The sequence below is a fragment of the Leptonychotes weddellii genome, chromosome 15, assembly GCF_054177405.1.
Source record: "Leptonychotes weddellii isolate Sample4059 chromosome 15, ASM5417740v2, whole genome shotgun sequence".
In the NCBI taxonomy this organism is placed as follows: domain Eukaryota; kingdom Metazoa; phylum Chordata; class Mammalia; order Carnivora; family Phocidae; genus Leptonychotes; species Leptonychotes weddellii.
This window is the reverse complement of record NC_138383.1, coordinates 49,187,168-49,206,429: the sequence shown is the minus strand read 5'-3', so window position 1 is coordinate 49,206,429 and position 19,262 is coordinate 49,187,168. Positions and strand designations below refer to the sequence as shown.

At 64.8% G+C, this 19,262-nt stretch overlaps 2 protein-coding genes across 2 annotated transcripts in view; both read left to right on the top strand.

Annotated features, from left to right (window-relative positions):
• The window catches only part of DNAH2 (dynein axonemal heavy chain 2), an 82,560-nt gene extending 81,520 nt beyond the window's left edge, over positions 1 to 1,040 (top strand). Inside the window, exons 85-88 of the mRNA XM_081805789.1 lie at positions 44 to 220; positions 291 to 365; positions 459 to 609; positions 751 to 1,040. Coding sequence (XP_081661915.1) covers positions 44 to 220; positions 291 to 365; positions 459 to 609; positions 751 to 905 — 558 coding nt within the window. The 3' untranslated portion in view covers positions 906 to 1,040. The remainder of the gene's footprint in view (positions 1 to 43; positions 221 to 290; positions 366 to 458; positions 610 to 750) is intronic.
• A 376-nt stretch (positions 1,041 to 1,416) lies between these two features.
• Positions 1,417 to 19,262, top strand: part of KDM6B (lysine demethylase 6B) — a 21,628-nt gene continuing 3,782 nt past the window's right edge. The window contains exons 1-14 of the mRNA XM_081806011.1: positions 1,417 to 1,567; positions 8,363 to 8,480; positions 13,372 to 13,491; positions 13,713 to 13,855; positions 13,949 to 14,090; positions 14,301 to 14,399; positions 14,505 to 14,724; positions 14,807 to 14,899; positions 14,985 to 15,146; positions 15,229 to 15,420; positions 15,533 to 15,871; positions 15,962 to 18,144; positions 18,248 to 18,374; positions 18,479 to 18,826. Coding sequence (XP_081662137.1) covers positions 13,954 to 14,090; positions 14,301 to 14,399; positions 14,505 to 14,724; positions 14,807 to 14,899; positions 14,985 to 15,146; positions 15,229 to 15,420; positions 15,533 to 15,871; positions 15,962 to 18,144; positions 18,248 to 18,374; positions 18,479 to 18,826 — 3,900 coding nt within the window. The 5' untranslated portion in view covers positions 1,417 to 1,567; positions 8,363 to 8,480; positions 13,372 to 13,491; positions 13,713 to 13,855; positions 13,949 to 13,953. The remainder of the gene's footprint in view (positions 1,568 to 8,362; positions 8,481 to 13,371; positions 13,492 to 13,712; positions 13,856 to 13,948; positions 14,091 to 14,300; positions 14,400 to 14,504; positions 14,725 to 14,806; positions 14,900 to 14,984; positions 15,147 to 15,228; positions 15,421 to 15,532; positions 15,872 to 15,961; positions 18,145 to 18,247; positions 18,375 to 18,478; positions 18,827 to 19,262) is intronic.

Sequence of the window (19,262 nt, the reverse complement as noted above, 5' to 3'; positions counted from 1 at the left end):
AATCAATGAGAGCATAAACACAGCCTGCCTCCTCCTCCTCCAGGCTTATCCCTCACAAAAGCCACTGGCTTCGTGGACCCGGGACCTGGCCATGCGCGTGGAGCAGTTTGAGCTGTGGGCCAAACGTGCCCGGCCTCCTGTGATCTTCTGGCTGTCCGGCTTCACCTTTCCCACGGGCTTCCTCACTGCTCTGCTGCAGTCCTCAGCTCGCCAAAACAACGTGAGTGCTGGGGGCATGGGTGTGCTCTCCTCTTTGGGGGTCCTCCCTTACGCTCCCCTTGAACCCCCAGATTCCAGTGGACAACCTCTCTTGGGAGTTCATTGTTTCCACCGTGGACGACAGCAACCTAGTGTATCCACCCAAGGTGGGAGCACAGGCGGGTCTGGTGGGGGAGGTCAGGGGTGCCGGCAGCGGCACGTCTCCACGTCCCCCCCACCCTGCCCCTGTGTCTTCCCAGGACGGCGTCTGGGTCCGTGGCCTGTACCTGGAGGGCGCCGGCTGGGACAGGAAGAACTCCTGCTTGGCGGAGGCGGAGCCCATGCAGCTTGTCTGCCTCATGCCCACGATCCACTTCAGGCCTACGGAGAGTCGCAAGAAGAGCGCCAAGGGTGGGCTGGCTCCCTCCGCCCTGCCGTCCCCATCCTTAGTTTGGATCCTCACCCATCCCGGGCTCCACGCGTCCCCCACACCTGCTCCTGACCTGCTCTCCCAGAGGCTCCCGGCCCTGACTCCTCCTCTCCTTCCCCCAGGCATGTACTCCTGCCCCTGCTATTACTATCCCGACCGGGCGGGCAGCGCAGACCGAGCCTCCTTTGTCATCAGCATCGACCTGCGGTCCGGGACCATGACACCTGATCACTGGATCAAGAGGGGCACTGCTCTACTCATGAGCCTGGACAGCTGAGAAGGCCGCCTCTTCCTCCCCGCTTGAGGGAGGGTCGGGCACTCTAGGGACCGAGGCTGGCCTTAACTGGGACCACATAATGGGGGCCTGGAGACAGCTAGGTGTGCTAGAGCAATAAAACACCCTCAACCGTAAGCCCTGACGGAGCCTCTCAATGGGGTGCTGGGGGTCTGGGGAAGTGGGAGGCCGGGAGAGGAAGGGGGCGTGGCCTTGAACGAGAGGCAGGGCGGTGGGACCTAGAACGCGAGAGGCTAAATTTCGGGGCTGGGCCTGAGCGGGTGGGGCGGGGCTTACTTTGGAAAGGCGCGTGATCCGAACGGAATAAGGGTTTGTCAGGCAGGGATCGGGGCTGGACCCGGTACGTTGTACCCCGAACCCGGCACCCCGCATCCGGCATCCTAAACTCGGCACCTGCGCTGAGGCGAGTGGGACCGGCAGAAGGCGGGGCGGGGCCCGAGAGAGGGACTCTCGGCGCGAGGAGGGGCGGGACCATGGGGAAGGGGGCGGGGCTGGGGCGCAGGGGGGGCGGTGTTTGTGTTGGAAAATCCAACTGCGCCACGGGGCGGAGCGGCCCCCCCGGCCCTGGCCTGGGAGAGGGGGGGCCCGCTCGACCCCCTGGGAGACCTCGGGGAGCCTGAGCACCTGGGACACCCCAGAACCAGGTAACGGGGAGCTGCGAGGGCGTCTGAAAGAGGGAAACCCATCTCCGCGCAGGGGGGCGGGACGCCTGAGTCTCCGGACCGGTAGAGCTGGGGATGGACGTCTGGGTCTCGGCAAAGGCACTGGAAAGAAGACTGGGGCGCAGGACGCCAGGGTTCCCTAGAAGAGTGCGGGGCGGGGCGGGGTGGGGGAAGAGCGGGGAGGCAGAAGACTTGGGGGCTCGGATGTCAAGAGGGGCCTGAAAGGGCTCCCAGTCCCCCTTGGGCTGGGATTCCCCTCCCCGACCCGGGGGCGGGGCGGGGCGCGGCGGCCCCTGACAGAAGGACAGGACTGAAGGTCAGAGTCCGCGGCTGGGCCAGTGCGCCGGCCCCCTGAGGTCGGCTTGGCCGGGCAGGCAAGGGTCTCCGGGCCCGGGGGCCCCTTCGGGTGTCCCTCCAGTGCTCCGCAAGCCGTGTGTGTCGCCTCAGCCTGGCCCCTCAGGCCGGTAGCGCCGGCAGCCAGCCTCCCCGCGGCAGCCTTCTCCTCCCGTCCACTCCGCCGCACCCCGCTAGCCCGTCCATCCCGGCTCCGACCCCGCTCGGCCGCTCGTCGCCCTCGCCCGGCCGGGGCCCGGCTCCGTGCGGACCTTCCCAGCGCAGCCACGAGATGGCGAGGGCGAGACGCGCAGCCCGAGCCGCGGGAGCCGGGTGGGCGCTGTGGCCGGGAGGGCGGCCGAAGCCCCCCCGCCCGGCCCGAGAGAAAGGTGGGCCGAGGTGCGCGTTTGACTTCCCGTCATCTGGGCCCCTCACAGGAAATTGTGGGCGGGAGGGCGAAGGGCAGAGGATGGGGAGGGGGCTGGGGCTCAGTCTCCGCCTCCCCGCGCCGGGGTAAATAGTGGGGAGGGGGCACGCGGCTTGGTTACTAAGCAACGCAGATTCGCTTCCTGTCTGCAGCCGCTGGTGGCTGTGACCCGGGGACGGGCGGGGGGGAGGGGGTGTGGCGAGTGGGGGGCGGGGCGACCTCGGGGAAGGTCGAGGGCAGGACGCCTTGCTCCCCAGGACCCGCAGAGCCCGGGAAAGACCGAGGGGAGGCGGCGAGCGGCGCTGCCGCAGAGGAGGGCGCGGCGGTCGTCCGGAGGGAGGCGGAACCCGGGCGAGCCCTCCCGGGGGTTGCTTGCCCCGTTGCCGGAGTAACTGGGGAGCCAGACTCGGGAGCCGGATTCCCGAACTCTCGCGTCCGGCCAATCCGCTCCGGCGGACGTCCCTGACATCAGGGCCCTGGCAGCCAATGTGGAGGAGGCTTCACAGAGCGACAGGAAAGGGGAGAGGGGTGGGGGAGAGGGGAAGAAGGGAGGGAGAAGCTGCTCGGGACCCGCACGTGCACTCCCACACGCTCGCGCCCACCCTCCTCCCTCCTCCGCACGCGCCCTGGTGCCCCCCTGCGCCTGCGCGGCGAGTCGGCGCTCGCCGCCCACCGTCGTCCCCCCCTCCCCATTTGCGTCTGTGTTTGCAAACTAGTCCCGGGCTGCGCTCCCCAGCCCCCGGGACCCCGGCGTCTGGACGCGCCCGTACTCTTCCGCTGGGTCTCGAACCAGTACTGCCCAGCCTTGCGCGGGAGGGGCCGGCTACCTGTTTCCCACCGACCCCCAGCTGCCGCCCCAGTCTCCCAGGTGGGCTGGGCGGAGCTGTGGTTTCCGGCCCCTTAGGCTCCGCTGCCGCCTTCCCGGGCTCTGGCTTAGGTTGGCTCCCCCAGGGGAACGGAGCGGGTGTCCGCGCCCCTTCCCGAGGCGTCACTCGCTCGGGCTCAGCTGCTGTGGGCGGCGGGGGAGGGCGCTGCGGGGAAGCCCCGGACGGCCCAGGTGACTTGCCGGGCCGTGACGCCCCTTCTTGGCGTGAATTCCTCCTCTTTGATGGCACACCCAAATCCTTCCCGTCCCTAACGTGTCTTCCCCGCTCGCCCTCGTGCTCTTTGCACGTCTCCGGGCTCCCTTCGGGCTGTCTGTCCCGGTCTCCACTCGTCCTTCTCGGCTTCTCCCGGTTATATAACTCTTCCTCTCGCCGTGTCCTGGTTTCAACTCCACAGACTCCGCCCTGGAGCAGCGCGGGGAGGGGCAGGAGAGTTGGGGACCCAGACAGGTTCCGGCTGGCGGCCGCCCGGGCTACGGGGGATCCCGCGGATGGGAGACGGAGCCCCGCGGGACCCGGTGCCCCCGCCCCCCACCCTTCGCCCCCCACCCGAGCTCTCGCCCCGGAGGGAGAAGGCACAGTATCTGCGAGAGGCGTGTCGGGACTCCGTCAGAAATGTGGGTTGGGAGGTCAGGGCTGGAGGCGGGGAGGAGGAGCCTTAGGAAGCCCGAGCCCCGGGGACTGGAGCCGTATTGGGGTAGAAGAGATAAAGGCAAGCCGCCCGGGTCCCTTCCCTCTCCTCCTTTTTGGGTTCCCAGAATTCCTAAGGCTATTTCCCAGGAAGCTTAGCCAAAGGCCCCTTTCCGCCCCTAGGGGTCAAAGGTCTGTGTTAGAGGTGGCCTGGGATGATGTCACCAGTGCACGTGCCCTGGGACGGTTGCCAGGCCGGAGGCCTCCTCCCCTTTCCATCCCGCCCCCCCACCCCAACCTCTGCCCCGAGTCCAGTTCCAACCCCGTGCCATCTTTTCCCCCTCGCCCTTCCCTTGGCCTTAGCAGCCTGCAGGTGGGAAACCCTGGCCTGGAGTTTTGTGAGGGGGAGGGGCCCGGGTGTGGTGTGGCCCAAAGACTTTGCCCCTTTTCTGGGCTACGGGAACCCTGGGGCACTTTGCCCCAAATTGGTACGGAGAGCTTTCCTTCCCAGCCCCCTCCTCCCCTTGGCAGAGCCTCCCAGCAGTCTTTCTACTTTCCCACCTGCTGCATTGCCAAGTGTCCTATTGCCCCCTCCCCATTTTGAGTTGAAGTGGGAGTGGTTGCAAGAGAGCTACTCTTGGGAGAGCTGTGTGTGGTGTGGGAGGGGTCACTGGACAGCAGCTCACCTCTGATCTTAATCAGTGACACCCCAACAGTGAGGAAAAGGGTCAGGAAACAGTATTAGACTGAAAAGTCAGGGTCTTTATTCTGTGTGGATGGGTGGATCACTTTCCTGAGGGAGGAGGACTCCGTTGATACCTGCGAGTGCCTTTCCCTATTGAGTTAAGTCCTGGGGTTTGCTTATGATAGTGGAAAAAATTCGTTTTTCTTCTAACGCACCTTAGAGCTCGGGCTGTCCGATCAGACCTGGATTCCGTTCCCAGCTCTGCCACTTAGTGGCTATAGGGACTTGGAAAGGTCACCACCTCCCAGAGCCTCATAGTCTTAATCTGGAAAATTTAAATATCAATACATACCTTCTGGGCTTGGGGGGGGGGGCGGGATGAGATAATTTATGCAAAGCACTTAGCACAGTGCCCCGCACAGAATAAATACTGAACGAATGAATGCTTGTTATGAAATGATCATTCTGGTTAAATTGTGATAGTTATTTTATTTTATTTTTTTTTACAATGATAGTTGTTCTGCCGGCTTCAGCCTGGCCAGGACCTCAGGAGTTGGTTAGGGAGGAGTGGAGAGTTGGTGTTAATTTGGCGGGTGGGAGGGAGGGGGCTAGGGATTAGCTTCCACTGAGCTGTGCACTTTATTTGATGAGGGCTTTAGTCAGATTTGTATTGCTTTCTTTAGGATTATTTTTCCCCCCTCTTGGAGAAGAAATAGCTCAGATTATTCCTCTGGCCGTGAAAATAAAATAATTGTATTGTGGTTCTTGATTTTTAAGCCAGACCCCAGTCCCCTCCCATGTTGTTCTCTGGAGCCTTTCAGTTTAGCAAAGGGACTCCACAGTTTTCTTTGCAGGGACCAGGCTTGGCTGAGGGGTGTGTAAAAGGTTGGGTGGGTGGGTGGAGAGAGAATAGTGCTGGGGGCTGGGGGGGGGGGCGGGTAGTTAAAGGAAGAGACCGGAAGGGAGGAGGAGGGAGCCTGCTGGTGGGGAGGGAGGGAGGGAGGGGAGGAGGAGGTGGAGGAGGAGGAGGAGGAGGAGGAGGAGGAGGAGGAGGAGGAGGGAGGGGGTTGGGGAGAGCCTGCTACAGTTCTTTGTTTGACTCCGGGACTCAGGGACGGGGAGGAGGAGGGAGGGAGGCAGAGGCTGCAAGCGCCGGGGCAGGCCCAGGAGGCAGAGGAGGGACCGTCTCCCCCGCCCCCCCAGCCCCCACTCCCCCCCCTGCTGCTCCCCCCCTCCCTGCCCGGACTCCGGGGGCACCGCCGGGGGACAGACACCCAGCAGGTAACCCCGGCCTGGCTTGCCCTCCCTTCTCGGATTTTCCTCCACACCCTCCCGGATGACCCCTTTCCCCGATTCTGTCTCCCCGTTTTCCCCCCGGCCTTGCCTCCTTTCCCTGGCCCTCCTTGCTCCATCTCCCCCACTTGGGCTTGTCGCCTGCTGGCCGCGCCGCTGTCTCGTGCAGCCCGACTCCCTTCCCCTCGCCCGACAGCCTCTGCGCCCCAGGTCTGCCGGCGGCACCTTTCGGGGCTCTGTCTTCGCTGCTTCTCTGGGCTTTGCTTTCCTTCCGACCTGTCCCCTGGGGCTCTGAGTAAGGAGGCAGTCCCTGTCCTTTTCTCGCTCCCCCTGTTCCCCGCCCCCCCAACTCTGGCCCCCTTTCTCCTTCTAGCAGTCTCTACGGGTGGGGAGAGAACCGGAATTTGGGGGGCCCTCTGGAGGGGCAAGGGGCTGTATGTCGCTGGGGAGAGGGGCTGTGTGTGCGGGGTGGGGGTGGGGGCAGCTAGAGACCCAGCTGCCTCTCTGTTGTCCCTTTAAATGGCCCTCACATTTCTGGGGACTCTTGGGGGGGAGGTGGCAAGCCGCCTGCCTGGGGGGCAGGGCCCTTGGTTTGTCCACACAATCAGGGGTGGTAATGATTTAAAGGGACAGCCTCGGTGTGGCCGCTGCTGCCACCCCGGGCCGGCGGGAGGGGGAGCCGGCAGGCCGAGTCTGGGGAGGCTTGGCTGGTGAGCAGGGCATTTGAGGCTGAATCTGTCTGGGGCCTGCCAGGTCTAGGATGGTGCTGCGGCTGGGACCTGCAAGGAGGGGTGACAGCTTGCGGGGAAGGGGAGGCACTCCGCCTGGGCCTTCTCCTGGGCCCCACCTTTGGGTGCTCGGACTCCTTGGCCAAGAGTCCTTGAGTCCAAACTCTGGAGTCTGTGGGCCATCAGGTGGGGACAGCCGGTGAGTCTGCAGGTCAGCAGCCTGGCCTGGGCACATTGGAGCTGGCCCTTCAGCTTCCCCTTTTGTTGTTTGGCTCTGTGCACAAGAAAGCCCCAGCCCCTCCCCCAGCTCCCCCTTCCCGTCCACATGCCCCCCCCCCCCAACACACACACACCCACCCCAGCTGTTGGACAGATGAATTACAGCCTCCGGCTTGGGGCCAGGGCTGGTGAGGGATTAAAGCTCTGGGGTTGGCCCTTTAAATGGCTGTTGGCCCCTCCCCCACTCTGGTGTCCAGACACCCCATACACACCCCTGTGACCCCCTTGGCTGCCCCTCACTCCTTCTTTGGTGTGTCCTAAGGCCTGCCACTCCCCTCTCTCTAGGCTAGACCTTCCCCAGCTTCCCCTTCTCCTCCAACACAACACAACCACAAACACAAATGCTACAGACTACATTCACACTCACACTCACACTCACTCGGCCCACATTCTCCGCGTCCCTGTCCTGGAAGGTTCCTTCTGCAGCAGAAGAACTTTGCCTGCCTGGCCTCCCCGGCCTGCAGCTGGCCACTACCTGGAGCACTGAGGGGCCCTGCCTGGGTCCCGAGTAGCTCCTCCCTGGGGGCTGTGTCATCAGCGGCCCAGGCGGCTTGCAGCACATTGCATCATGGAGCCTGGGGGCTGGAGGCCCGAGTCTCTGGGGCAGGGGGGAAGGATGTGGGCGGGAAGGCCAGGGAATGGAGAGACTAGCCTGGGAGCCCAAGTGTCTGGGACCTTAAGGGCCGACCAGTGTGACTGAGGAAGCCGAAACCATAGGTCCCTGAGGAGTGCGTCTGAGGAGAGGGCAAGAGTTAGGTCTGACCCTAGATGGACACCTGATTCTTGACCCTGGACTTCTGTTAAAAGACCTAGCTTTTTGTCTGTGACGGGAGGGAGGGAGTGGGCCTCTGTCACCTTCTTGGGCCACATAGAGGAAGGAGGTGATGGAGAAACAGGATATGGCCTTGAGGGGTGGGATGGAAGGGAGGCTCGCAGCAGAGGCCACTTCCAGACCCAGGCCCAGAGTCAGTCCTTGTTCAGGAGGAAGGCTCCTCCCTGCTGGGCCCGTTCATCTAGTCTGGCCACCTGCGCTGCTCGCCAAGACCTGCCTGCGCCCGCCTGGGGGAAGGGAAGGGAGCAGAGTCCAGAGGGTGGGGTTGACTGGTGTCTTGATAAGGTTAGGGAGGAGGCTGAGCTGAAGGCAGAGGATCTACAGGCCTGGGGCCAGGATTGAGGCTGACTTGGGTGCAGAGGTCAGGGGCAATGAGGGCTACTCTGGGACCAGGGACTCTCAAGAGGAGGGTTCAATCAGAAGAGGGATCGTGGATTGGGTGTCCACCATGGACCTACACAGATACCATCGCGAGGGCCTCTTTTACCCCCTGCTCTGGGCTGCTTCCTAAGGGGAAAGGCAGGAGGACCACTTTGGGGATGGCTTTTTCCGGTTGCCATGGAAACAGGTTCTCCCATCCCATCTGACCACCAGAGCCTGGTTTCTCCTCAATAAGAAGACAGGGAGCACAGGAAAATTTCTCCAGCCTGGGGGACCCCACTTATAACTGTTTTTTTTTCTTTTAGGTTCCCCCCAGGCACCATGCCAGCCCCGTAGTACCACCCACCCCACCCACTGTGGTCTGCTGCACCCCACTGCTGGGGCACTGGTTCCAATGAGACAGGGCACATCAGATTCCATCTGGTAAGTCCTGCCCCTGAGCAACACCTCTCCCCACCCGCGACAGTCCAACTCTGCACCACAGGCTTGAAGAAGAGTGGTACGATCTGGATCATGCCCACTCCTCAGAATGGTCCAGTCCAACTCTGAGCATCCATACCCCCACCATGTGGTGCTTGAGTGGTTCAGCCTTCCTGGTTTATGGAGCTCCCCTCTGTTGCCTATGAATGGTTCAGCCCTGTACTTGAGCAGCCTCTCCACTACCACCAAAAAATCTTTCCCCCCCACCCCCCAGTGCTACAACTCAGTTGCTTATTGAATTGACTTGAGCTAGAGTTTGCAAGCTGCAAGGTAGAGGTGAGCTACCCTGGAGGGGTTTTTCCTGGGGCGGGGTGCCCTAGAAGAGTTGTTGAACAGTCTGGTTTAAGGATGGTGATTGGAAATTGACTCGGCGAGGTAGTGGAGGCCCCTGCCACAAGGGCCTGCCGTTGCCGTGGAAATCGTGGCATCTCACCTTCCCTTCCAGGTCCCTTTCTTTTCCATTCTGTTCCCACTGCACTATAGCATTTGCCCGCCCCCCAACACCCTAAGTCTTACTCCTCTTCTCCTTGCCTTTCTCTTTCTGCCAGTTCTCTGCCTGACGCTCTGTAGGACAGAGCCTCCATCCCTCATTCTCTAGGAGAAAAGATGCTACCTAAGCCAGGGCCTTGAGTTCTCTGTGTGTTGCTCTTCTTCACTACTCCCTGAATTTTAGAGTGGGACTGTTTTCGTCTCTGTGTCTCTATTTGGCAAGATGGTTTGCACGTTGGGGTGCCTCAGTGGAATTGTGCTGAATGAACGTGTTAACTGAATGAGCTTTCTTGCCAAGAAAGCAATGGCTTCTGAGATCTGCTACACAGTCTCCTACCCACACCTGCTCTAGAGGACGTGAGACATTTGGGATGGTAGAGATGCCTGGCGTGGAACCCTGGGGGCAGGCTGACCCAGGAGATGGCCTGTGAGGATAAAACCAAGGGAGGGAGAATAGGACAGAGGCCTTCTAGAAGAGTGGAAGGAATTGAGGCCCTGGGAAGAAGCCCAGCTCTTCCACTCTCTTGCAGAGTGGACTTGACCAAGTTACCTAACCTCTCAGAGCCTCAATTTCCTCATCTGTAAAATGGGGTAAAAAAAAAAAAAAGTACCTCCTACCTCAGGTTTGGGGTGGTGGTGGTGGGGAGAGTTTTAAAAATATATGTGAAGTGCTTAACACAGTGCCAGGCATGTAATAAGTATTCACTAAATGCTAGCAATTATCATCATAATGGGAGCCGCAGGGAGCTGTGAGGATAAGCAAGGACCTTGAGGAATAGGACAGAACTTGATTGAAGGCAGACAGACGCCCAAATATTTGACTCAAACAGAAGGATCACTGATCCAGCAAGCCGTCAGGATTGCGGGGAGTGAGGCGAGGAGTCAGCAGGTCAGCCTGCTCCAGTGTTTCCCAGACTCTGTTCAGGAACATGAAGGCAAACACAGAAGGGCATGTGCAGAGACACACGTGATCACGCAAGTGATGCAGAGGCAGACCCAGACAAAAGACCGAGACAGGAGCCAGGCAGACACACAGACAGAGACAGCCCCTCAGAGTCCTGTAGACAGGCATAATGACAGGAACGCGTCCGACGCAGGCACTGAAGGAGACAAGATGAGCAGATACGCAGGTGCACACACAGACAGACACCGGGACCCACACGCAGCCGACCTTGTCTGACACACTGGCGAACACAGCGGTCCGGTCCGAGGCAGACACAAGGCTCGCAGTGACACACAGCGGGCCGGGGCCGGCACTGTCACTCCTCGGTGGGGGGCGGGGAGGGGCCAGCAGCGGGGGAAGGCTGGGGAAGGGAATCCCGAGCGGGCGGCCTGCCCGGGTGGCTGAGTCACCGCGGCGCCCCAGCCGGCGGCCCTCCCCTCCGCCTCCCCCCTCCCCCAGGTAAGAAGCGAGCCTGTAACCCCTCGCTTCCACCGGGCAGAATGAGGCCTGGCGGGGGGCGGGATGCGGCGGGGTTCCGGGACCGGCCCCACCTCGGCGCGCGTGCCGCGCGCGTCTGCCCACCGCCTGCTGGGGAAAGCCGTATCTGCGGGGGCTTGTCTGTGGCCGGCATGTGAGTGTGCGTGCGCACGGCTGGCCCCTTACCGTGCGTCCCGCGCGGCTCGAGCGCTGCGCGCGGAGGGGCTTCTCGGGCTCAAGCCGGGAGAGGGTTAAGTGGGTGTGATTGATGGAGTGGGTCTCTCTCGGGGCTCCGGGGGAGGGGGTCGGTTAAAGTCCCGGAGTCCAGGGCCCGGATGGAAGGGGCGGAACTGGGCTCAGCCGGGAGTGCCCGGATGGAGGGGGCGTGGCCTCGGCAGGAGGAGAATTAACCCTTTCTGGGCGGCTGGCCCCCGGGAGCGGCCTGTGGGGCGGGCGGGAGAGGCTGGAATAGAATGTCTGCCCCAGAAGTATACCGTCCTCCCAGCCTGGCTCTGGCCGCGTGCGTCTTCCTCTCATCTGCCTTCGAGGAGTCTGCGGGTGTCTGTCTTTGTGCCGGCCCGTGGTTGTCCCCTCCCCTCGGTTGGTACGGACACCGGGAGTCGGGGAGGGCTATTCCTGCCCTAAAGCGAGAGTGGAGGTGAGAGTGGACCGCGAGCCGCCTGCCGGCGCCTGGGGAACAGGTGTGAGCGGGGCGTCGAGGCTGGTGGGCGCAGGGAGGGGCCGTCGTGGGGGAAGACGAGAGGGGAAATTCCGCGGGACCGGTGGTGAGCGGTGTGTGGGCTGAGTTGTGTCTGCCTCTGTGTGTCTGTGTGTGTTCAGGGAGGCGGGGACTGAGTCAGTGGGAATAGGGTAAGGTTTTCTGGGTGACTCATGCTTCCCCCCACACACACACCCGGAGCCTGAATCAGACCCCGAGGGAGGGCTTTGTACGGGAGGCGGATGGTGTGTAGGGGGTAGTCAGGCGCCTGGGTCCCGGGTGGGGACAGGGATCCGAGGTGGTTGGCGAGAGTGAGCGTGTGTTTAGGTCACAGGAAGTTTTTGTTCTCCAATGAGGGCTGCTGTATTCTGAGTGCCGGTGTGGGGGTTTGTGGACAAAGGTGGAAAGGGGCTGGAGCGACGGGGCTCAGTGCTTCAGGGAAAGCTGAGTCAGTTCCCCGTGGGAAAGGGGAAGTGGTGGAGGGGAAGTGTCATCATCGCACTAGGGGAAGCTGCATTTCCTGGTAACTGGCGGCGCCCTGGGCACCCCTTCGCAAGCGGGGATCTGTTCCTCTGATGCCCGGACCCCCGGCTCCCCCCGTCTTCCCATGCGTGGTCCGGGACTTGGGTGGGGGAATCTGGCCGGGGCTACACTGGACCGCCGTTAAGCGCTCTACTCTTGCCAGGGCTTGGGAACTGAGAGAAAGTCTGTGTAGTGAGAAGAGAGAGTTCGGGGCAGAAACTCCGCGGAAGCCGCGGAGAGGGTCCGCAGAGCCCCGGCGTGAGCCGGGCTCGGCGGGGAGTGGCGCGCCGGGACCTGTAGGGTCCAAGCGCGTGCATGTAAACAGACGACCTTGCCCTGCGGAGGGAGGACTGTTTTCACCAGAAACCCGCCTGCCCTTGCGGGCTGGGTGGAAATTTCCCCACAGCGCAGACTTCTCTCGGCGAAGGCGAACTTTCCAGCCGCCCCCAGCCCCTCGCCGCGCGCTCTCCCCCGGCTTCCTGCCCGGCGCTCGCTCCAGCTGGAGCGCTGGCCCCGCCCCCGCCGCTTTGTACTCTACGCTCGCCTCTCGCAGCTCTTTGTACTCTAGACTCTCAATGGACCGATCCCGGGAGCGGAGCCGGCTCCCTACCTGCGGGGACGCGGGGTAGGCGAGGAAGAGGCGCGGGGACGGGGATCCTGGGCTCAGAGAGGCGAGGGGGAAGAACTGGGGCCAAAGGGAAGGTTCCCAGAAAGGGAGCGCGGCGCCCGTCGTGGGTCGAGGCAGCACAGACGGGAAGGGGCGGAGGGGGGGGGGCTGAAGGAGGAAGTGAAACGGGTTCTGGGTTCTTTAAGGGAGTGGGCGGTGAGAGTGGGACAAGGGTGATGTCACCGCCTGTCGGGCCCCGCCCTCCTCCCTCCCGAAGGACCCCCCCCCCTTACACTTACACACGCCGCTTCCGCTGCGCAAGTAGCCACGTCACGGGCAACCCCCGAAATCCCCCCTCCCTTGGGGGGCGGGGGCCACGTGGGCCGTGGGGAACCGCGTGGCCCCGACGGGGAAGGGCATAGAGGATACGAGCCACGCGAGAGGGGCCACTCGGGACCGCGGTGCGCGACTTCTCAGAAGTTGGGGGGATTGAAGGGAGATTTTGGTTTGGGGGGCCGGTTGGTATTGAAGATCTAGAGAGAGGCGGGAGAAGTGGAGGAGCTCAAGGAACTAGGTATGAGTCCGGGGGCTTGACCGTGCTTTGGGATGGGGTCCGGCGGCGCGGGCGGGTTTGGGTACCGGAGAAGTCGCCGTGACCCGCCGGCGCCCAGCAGTTCCAGGGGGCACTCGGGGTGGGAGGTGAAGTGAGGAAGGGGAGCGACGCCTTTGTCTGCGGGGCGCGCCCGGTTGCCGTCAGTCGGTCTCACAGCGGCGGGGCGGGGGGCGCCTCGGGCCGTCCTGCCGGGACTACCGGTGGCTCTGTGGGTGCGTGGGACTTGCGGGTGGCGCCATCCCCCAGGCCGGCCCGAGCGTGCGGCTCGCCGCCTTCACCCGCCGGGGTCCCGGGCCCCGCCGGCGCCGCCGGCCCGAGCGCCGGCTCCGAGATGGAGACCCTCGGTGGGAGCCACGGGGTCACACCGGGGTCACCCCAGGCCGAGCCCGTCTGACCGGCTCCGCCGCCCCTCCTCCCCCGGCCGCTGCCGGCCGGGCTCACCCCGCTCTCATTGGTCCCGGCCAGGCTGTTACTGAGGCGGAGACACGGGTGATGATTGGCTTTCTGGGCAGAGAGGAAGTGCTGTGATTGGCCAGATCTCAGGAGCTCGCCGACGCAGTGAGAGGACGCTCCCACGGAGGCCGGGTAAGCCGCCGCCGCGCTGCGCGTCCGCCCCAGTGGCTCCCGAGCGCGAGCTGCCGGCCCGCTCCCTGCCGCGCGTCCCGGCGCCTCGCCGCCCTCCTGGGCCTCCGCTCAGGGAAAGCCGGGGCTGGGCGCCCAGTGCAGATGCCCGCCCGGCCCGGCCCCTGGGCCTCAGCTGTGTGCTGGCCAGCTCACCTCACTCCTTCTGCTCCTTCCCTCTGTAGAGTTGGCTGTGAAGGGCCCCGGGTGGCCATCTGGGGGCAGTGGGCACTCCTGTCAGAGCGGCTGGAGCGGGACCGTCGCCCCAGAGAGCTGGGGCAGGGGGCCGTGCCCGATCTCCAGGGCTCCTGGGGCCACTGCTGACCTGGTAAGGGAAAGGCCGGGGCCGGGTTGGCGGTGTGCACACTGCTGGCTCGGGCTGTGCCCCCACTGAGACCGTAATCTCTTCTCCCTGGCTCAGGCTGGATGCATCGGGCAGTGGACCCTCCAGGGGCCCGCGCTGCACGGGAAGCCTTTGCCCTTGGGGGCTTGAGCTGTGCTGGGGCCTGGAGCTCCTGCCCGCCCCATCCCCCTCCTCGTAGCGCATGGCTGCCTGGAGGCAGGTGAGAACTTGGGGCCTCTCTCTCTGTCTCCAGGCAACCCTCTTCCCATCCCCTTGACTCCTCAATCTCTGTGTCACTTTCTGGGTTTCTGCCATTCTGTGGACCTCAGTGCAGTCCTCGCTGCTCTCCTAGCCTCTCCGTCCCTTCCTTCCTAGGTAGGGACAGGACTGCTTATGTTGCTCTGTGTTAACAGAGCCCTTCTTTCACTAGGTGCTCTGCCAGCGTCGGCCAGCCCCCACTCTCCGCTCCCCTGCCCCCTTCACATGGCAGTAGCTCTGGGCACCCTAACAAACCGTATTATGCTCCAGGGTGAGTAAGGATTCAGAGGTGCTGGGGATGGGAGGTAAGTCTGGGGCCTGGGAAGGGTTCCCCCAAGCGTGACCCCCAACCCCCGCAACCCCTTCTGCTCTGTAGGACCCCCACCCCGAGACCCCTCCATGGGAAGCTGGAATCCCTGCATGGCTGTGTGCAGGCATTGCTCCGAGAGCCGGCCCAGCCCGGGCTGTGGGAGCAGCTTGGGCAGCTGTACGAGTCAGAGCACGACAGTGAGGAGGCCATTCGCTGCTACCACAGCGCCCTTCGATACGGAGGAAGCTTGGCTGAGTTGGGACCCCGCATCGGGCGACTACAGCAGGTGGGATGAGGCAGGCCCTGGGGGGCCGGGATTGTGCCTCCTGGCTCAGTATCCTCATCCTAATGTCTGCCTCTGCCCCCAGGCCCAGTTCTGGAACTTTCATGCCGGCTCCTGCCAGCACCGAGCCAAGGTCCTGCCCCCCCTGGAGCAAGTGTGGAACTTGCTGCACCTCGAGGTGAGACCAGGGCCGGCTGGGCTAGGGAGGCTGGCCCGGGCCAGCTCTGCAGCTGTGTCATCCCCTCTCCCCTCTTTGTCTTCAGCACAAGCGGAACTACGGGGCCAAGCGGGGAGGTCCCCCAGTGAAGCGAGCCGCTGAACCCCCAGTGGTGCAGGCCGTGCCCCCGGCCGCGCTGTCGGGCCCCTCGGGGGATGAGGGCCTGAGCCCTGGAGGCAAGCGCAGGAGAGGCTGCAGCTCCGAGCAGGTATGGTCGCTTGTGGGCAGGCACGCGGCCCGAGGGCAGGACTGGGGCGCAGAGCGGGGTCTCACGCTCTCTTTCCTTCTAGACCGGCCTTCCTCCAGGGCTGCCGCTGCCGCCCCCCCCACTGCCGCCGCCGCCGCCCCCGCCGCCCCCCCCACCCCTGCCTGGCCTAGCCACCAGCCCTCCATTTCAGCTGAGCAAGCCAGGGCTGTGGAGTACCCTGCACGGAGATGTCTGGGGCCCCGAGCGCAAGGGTTCAGCACCCCCGGAGCGCCAGGTGAGCTCCTGTCCGTTGCCCCTGCCGTCCGGGGGGCGAGGCCACGTCCTCTCGCGTCCCCGACTCCCGGGCCTCCCGCGTCCCTGACTCGCGGCCTCCTCCCTCTGCACAGGAGCAGCGGCACCCACTGCCCCATCCGTATTCGCACCCGGCTCCGGCCTACACCGCGCACCCCCCTGGCCACCGGCTGGTCCCGGCCGCACCCCCAGGCCCCGGCCCCCGCCCCCCAGGAGCAGAGAGCCATGGCTGCCCGCCTGCCACCCGTCCCCCCGGAAGTGACCTTAGAGAGAGCAGAGTTCAGAGGTCGCGGATGGACTCCAGCGTTTCACCAGCAGCAACCACCGCCTGCGTGCCTTATGCCCCTTCCCGGCCCCCCGGCCTCCCCGGCACCACCAGCAGCAGTAGCAGCAGCAACACCGGTCTCCGGGGCGCGGAGCCGAGCCCAGGCATCGTGCGTGCCGGCGGTGGGCGGAGCGGGGGGCGCTGGGCGGGGTTGCGCCCAGCAGCCCTCTCACCGCCCCCCCCCATCCTCCGCCTGCAGCCCGGCGCTGACCATTACCAAACTCCCGCGCTGGACGTCTCCTCTCACCAAGGCCGCCTGGGGCCCTCGGCACACAGCAGTCGGAAACCGTTCCTGGCGGCTCCCGCTGCCACTTCTCACTTGTCCCTGCCGCCCCGCCCCCCCTCACCTCCTCCACCGCCCTGTCCCCGCCTCCTGCGCCCCCCACCGCCCCCTGCCTGGCTGAAGGGCCCGGCCTGCCGGGCAGCCCGCGAGGACGGGGAGATCTTAGAGGAGCTCTTCTTGGGGGCTGAGGGACGCCCCCGCCCTCCCCCGCCACCCCTCCCCCACCGCGAGGGCTTCTTGGGGCCTCCGGCTCCCCGCTTTTCTGTGGGCACTCAGGATTCGCACACCCCTCCCGCCCCCCCAGCCACCAGCAGCAGCAACCATGGCAGCCACAGCAGCAGCCCCACGGGGCCTGTGTCCTTCCCCCCGCCTCCCTATCTGGCCAGAAGTTTGGATCCCCTTCCCCGGCCCCCCAGCCCCACTCTGAGCCCCCAGGACCCACCTCTTGCCCCCTTGACTCTTGCCCTGCCTCCAGCTCCTCCCTCCTCCTGCCACCAAAATACCTCAGGAAGCTTCAGGCGCCCGGAGAGCCCTCGGCCCAGGGTCTCCTTCCCAAAGACCCCCGAGGTGGGGCCGGGGCCGACCCCAGGCCCCCTGAATAAAGCCCCCCAGCCTGCGCCGCTCAGGGCGGGGGAGCTGCCCGCCCGAGGCCCGCGGCTCTTCGATTTTCCCCCTACCCCGCTGGAGGACCAGTTTGAGGAGCCAGCTGAATTCAAGATCCTCCCCGACGGGCTGGCCAACATCATGAAGATGCTGGACGAATCCATTCGCAAGGAGGAGGAGCAGCAGCAACAGGGGGCAGGCGTGGGCCCCCCGCCCCCCCTGAAGGAGCCCTTCCCATCTCTGCAGCCTCCGTTTCCCGGTGACACAGCCCCGGCCGCCGCCACGGCCACGGCCACAACCGCCACCGCCGCCCAGGGAGAGGAGAAGAAGCCACCACCAGCCCTTCCGCCCCCGCCGCCTCTGGCCAAGTTCCCGCCGCCGCCCCCGCCGCCCCCGCCGCCCCCGCCGCCGCTCCCCCCGGCAGCCAGTCCGGCCAGCCTGCTCAAATCCTTGGCCTCCGTGCTGGAGGGACAGAAGTACTGTTACCGGGGCACTGGAACGGCTGTTGCCACCCGGCCCGGGCCCTTGGCCGCCACTCAGTATTCCCCCGGTCCCCCGTCAGGTGCTACCGCCCCAGCGGCCCCCAGCGCCCAGGGCTCCCCGCAGCCCTCCGCTTCCTCGTCATCTCAGTTCTCTACCTCAGGCGGGCCCTGGGCCCGGGAGCGCAGGGCGGGCGAAGAGCCAGCCCCGGGCCCCATGACCCCCGCCCCGCCGCCCCCACCCCTGCCTCTGCCCCCCGCTCGGTCTGAGTCTGAGGTGCTAGAAGAGATCAGTCGGGCTTGTGAGACCCTCGTGGAGCGGGTGGGCCGGAGCGCCACAGACCCGGCGGGCCCAGTGGACACGGCAGGCCCGGTGGACACGGCAGGCTTGGTGGACAGTGGGACCGAGCGCCTGCTGCCTCCGGCCCAGGCCCGGGAGGAGAGCGGCGGGGCGGGGGCGGCAGCAGGACCAGGCAGCGGCAAGCGGCGGCAGAAGGAGCACCAGAAGGAGCACCAGAAGGAGCACCGACGGCACAGGAGGGCCTGTAAGGACAGCGTGGGTCGGCGGCCCCGAGAGGGCAGGGCAAAGACCAAGGCCAAGGCCCCCAAAGAAAAGAGCCGCCGGGTGCTGGGCAACCTGGACCTGCAGAGCGAGGAGATCCAGGGGCGCGAGAAGGCCCGGCCCGATCTCGGCGGGGCCTCCAAGGCCAAGCCGCCCGCCGCTCCGGCCCCCCCACCAGCTCCTGCGCCCTCTGCCCAGCCCACGCCCCCCTCAGCTCCCGGGCCTGGGAAGAAGGTCCGGGAGGAAGCGCCAGGGCCACCAGGTGTCAGCCGGGCTGACATGCTGAAGCTGCGCTCACTTAGTGAAGGGCCGCCCAAGGAGCTGAAGATCCGGCTCATCAAGGTAGAGAGTGGTGACAAGGAGACCTTTATCGCCTCTGAGGTGGAAGAGCGGAGGCTGCGCATGGCGGACCTCACCATCAGCCACTGCGCCGCCGATGTCGTGCGTGCCAGCAAGTAGGTCGGGGGCAGGCGCCCCGGAGGCCTCCACCCTTCCCACCCCCCACCGCCCGCCCGTCGCCCTGCTAGCCCTGCCCTTGCCTCTCTGCCCTCCCCACAGGAACGCCAAGGTGAAAGGGAAGTTTCGGGAGTCCTACCTTTCCCCAGCCCAGTCTGTGAAACCGAAGATCAACACTGAGGAGAAGCTGCCCCGGGAAAAACTCAACCCGCCCACCCCCAGCATCTATGTATGTGTGCCAGCCCGCCATCGGCTGCTCAGACCCAGCGGGGGGCTGGCGGGGTTGCCCTGAGCCTGGGACGGCGCTTTCACCCGCTCCTGCTCCTCCCGCAGCTGGAGAGCAAACGGGACGCCTTCTCGCCAGTGCTGCTGCAGTTCTGTACAGACCCTCGAAATCCCATCACCGTGATCCGGGGCCTGGCGGGCTCCCTGCGGCTCAGTGAGTGCGGAGGGCAGGGGTGTGTGGGGAGGAGGCCTCTGAGGGCCCCCGACTTGGGGACCCCGGGCAGTGGCTCCCACGAGCTCTCCTCAGTCACACGTAGGCCGTATTTGAGGAGCGCTCTGAGTGATGGGTCCGCCGGCCTCGGGCTTTTCTCCCATCTGTGTGTCCCCAGCAGTGGGCACAGGGGAAGGGAGGTATCTCAGGACCCAGCTAGAGTCACGTTGGCTTTTCTCGGTTCATTAGGATGAGGGTACAGATTACACACGGCCTCAGCCAGCCCGTGGTCTGGGGCTTTCCCTTTTCCAGCCCTTTATTGTGCAGAATTTCAGACAAAAGGACACACATCGGAAGGGACGCCACTTAGAAACATAAAACTCAACCAATGTTTCCTCTATACCCAAGCATCCTCTGTCCCCACATAGCCTCCCTTCTCGCCAGTGAGTTCTTGAAGCACATTCTAGGCTTTCACATTACTAAATCTCCTTGGATCCCATGATCGCGTTCGGAAACTTCCATCCGTGCTGTGCACCTGTGGCCCCATGCGCACGCGAGGACGTTGGTGGAGGGGCCCTGGCTCAGAGCAGCAGTGGGAGACGGGGTTGGGGGCGTCCCCGCTGAGGCCGGGCCCTGGGACCTTGCCAGCTGCCTGTGGGGCCGGGCTTGTCACCTGTCTCT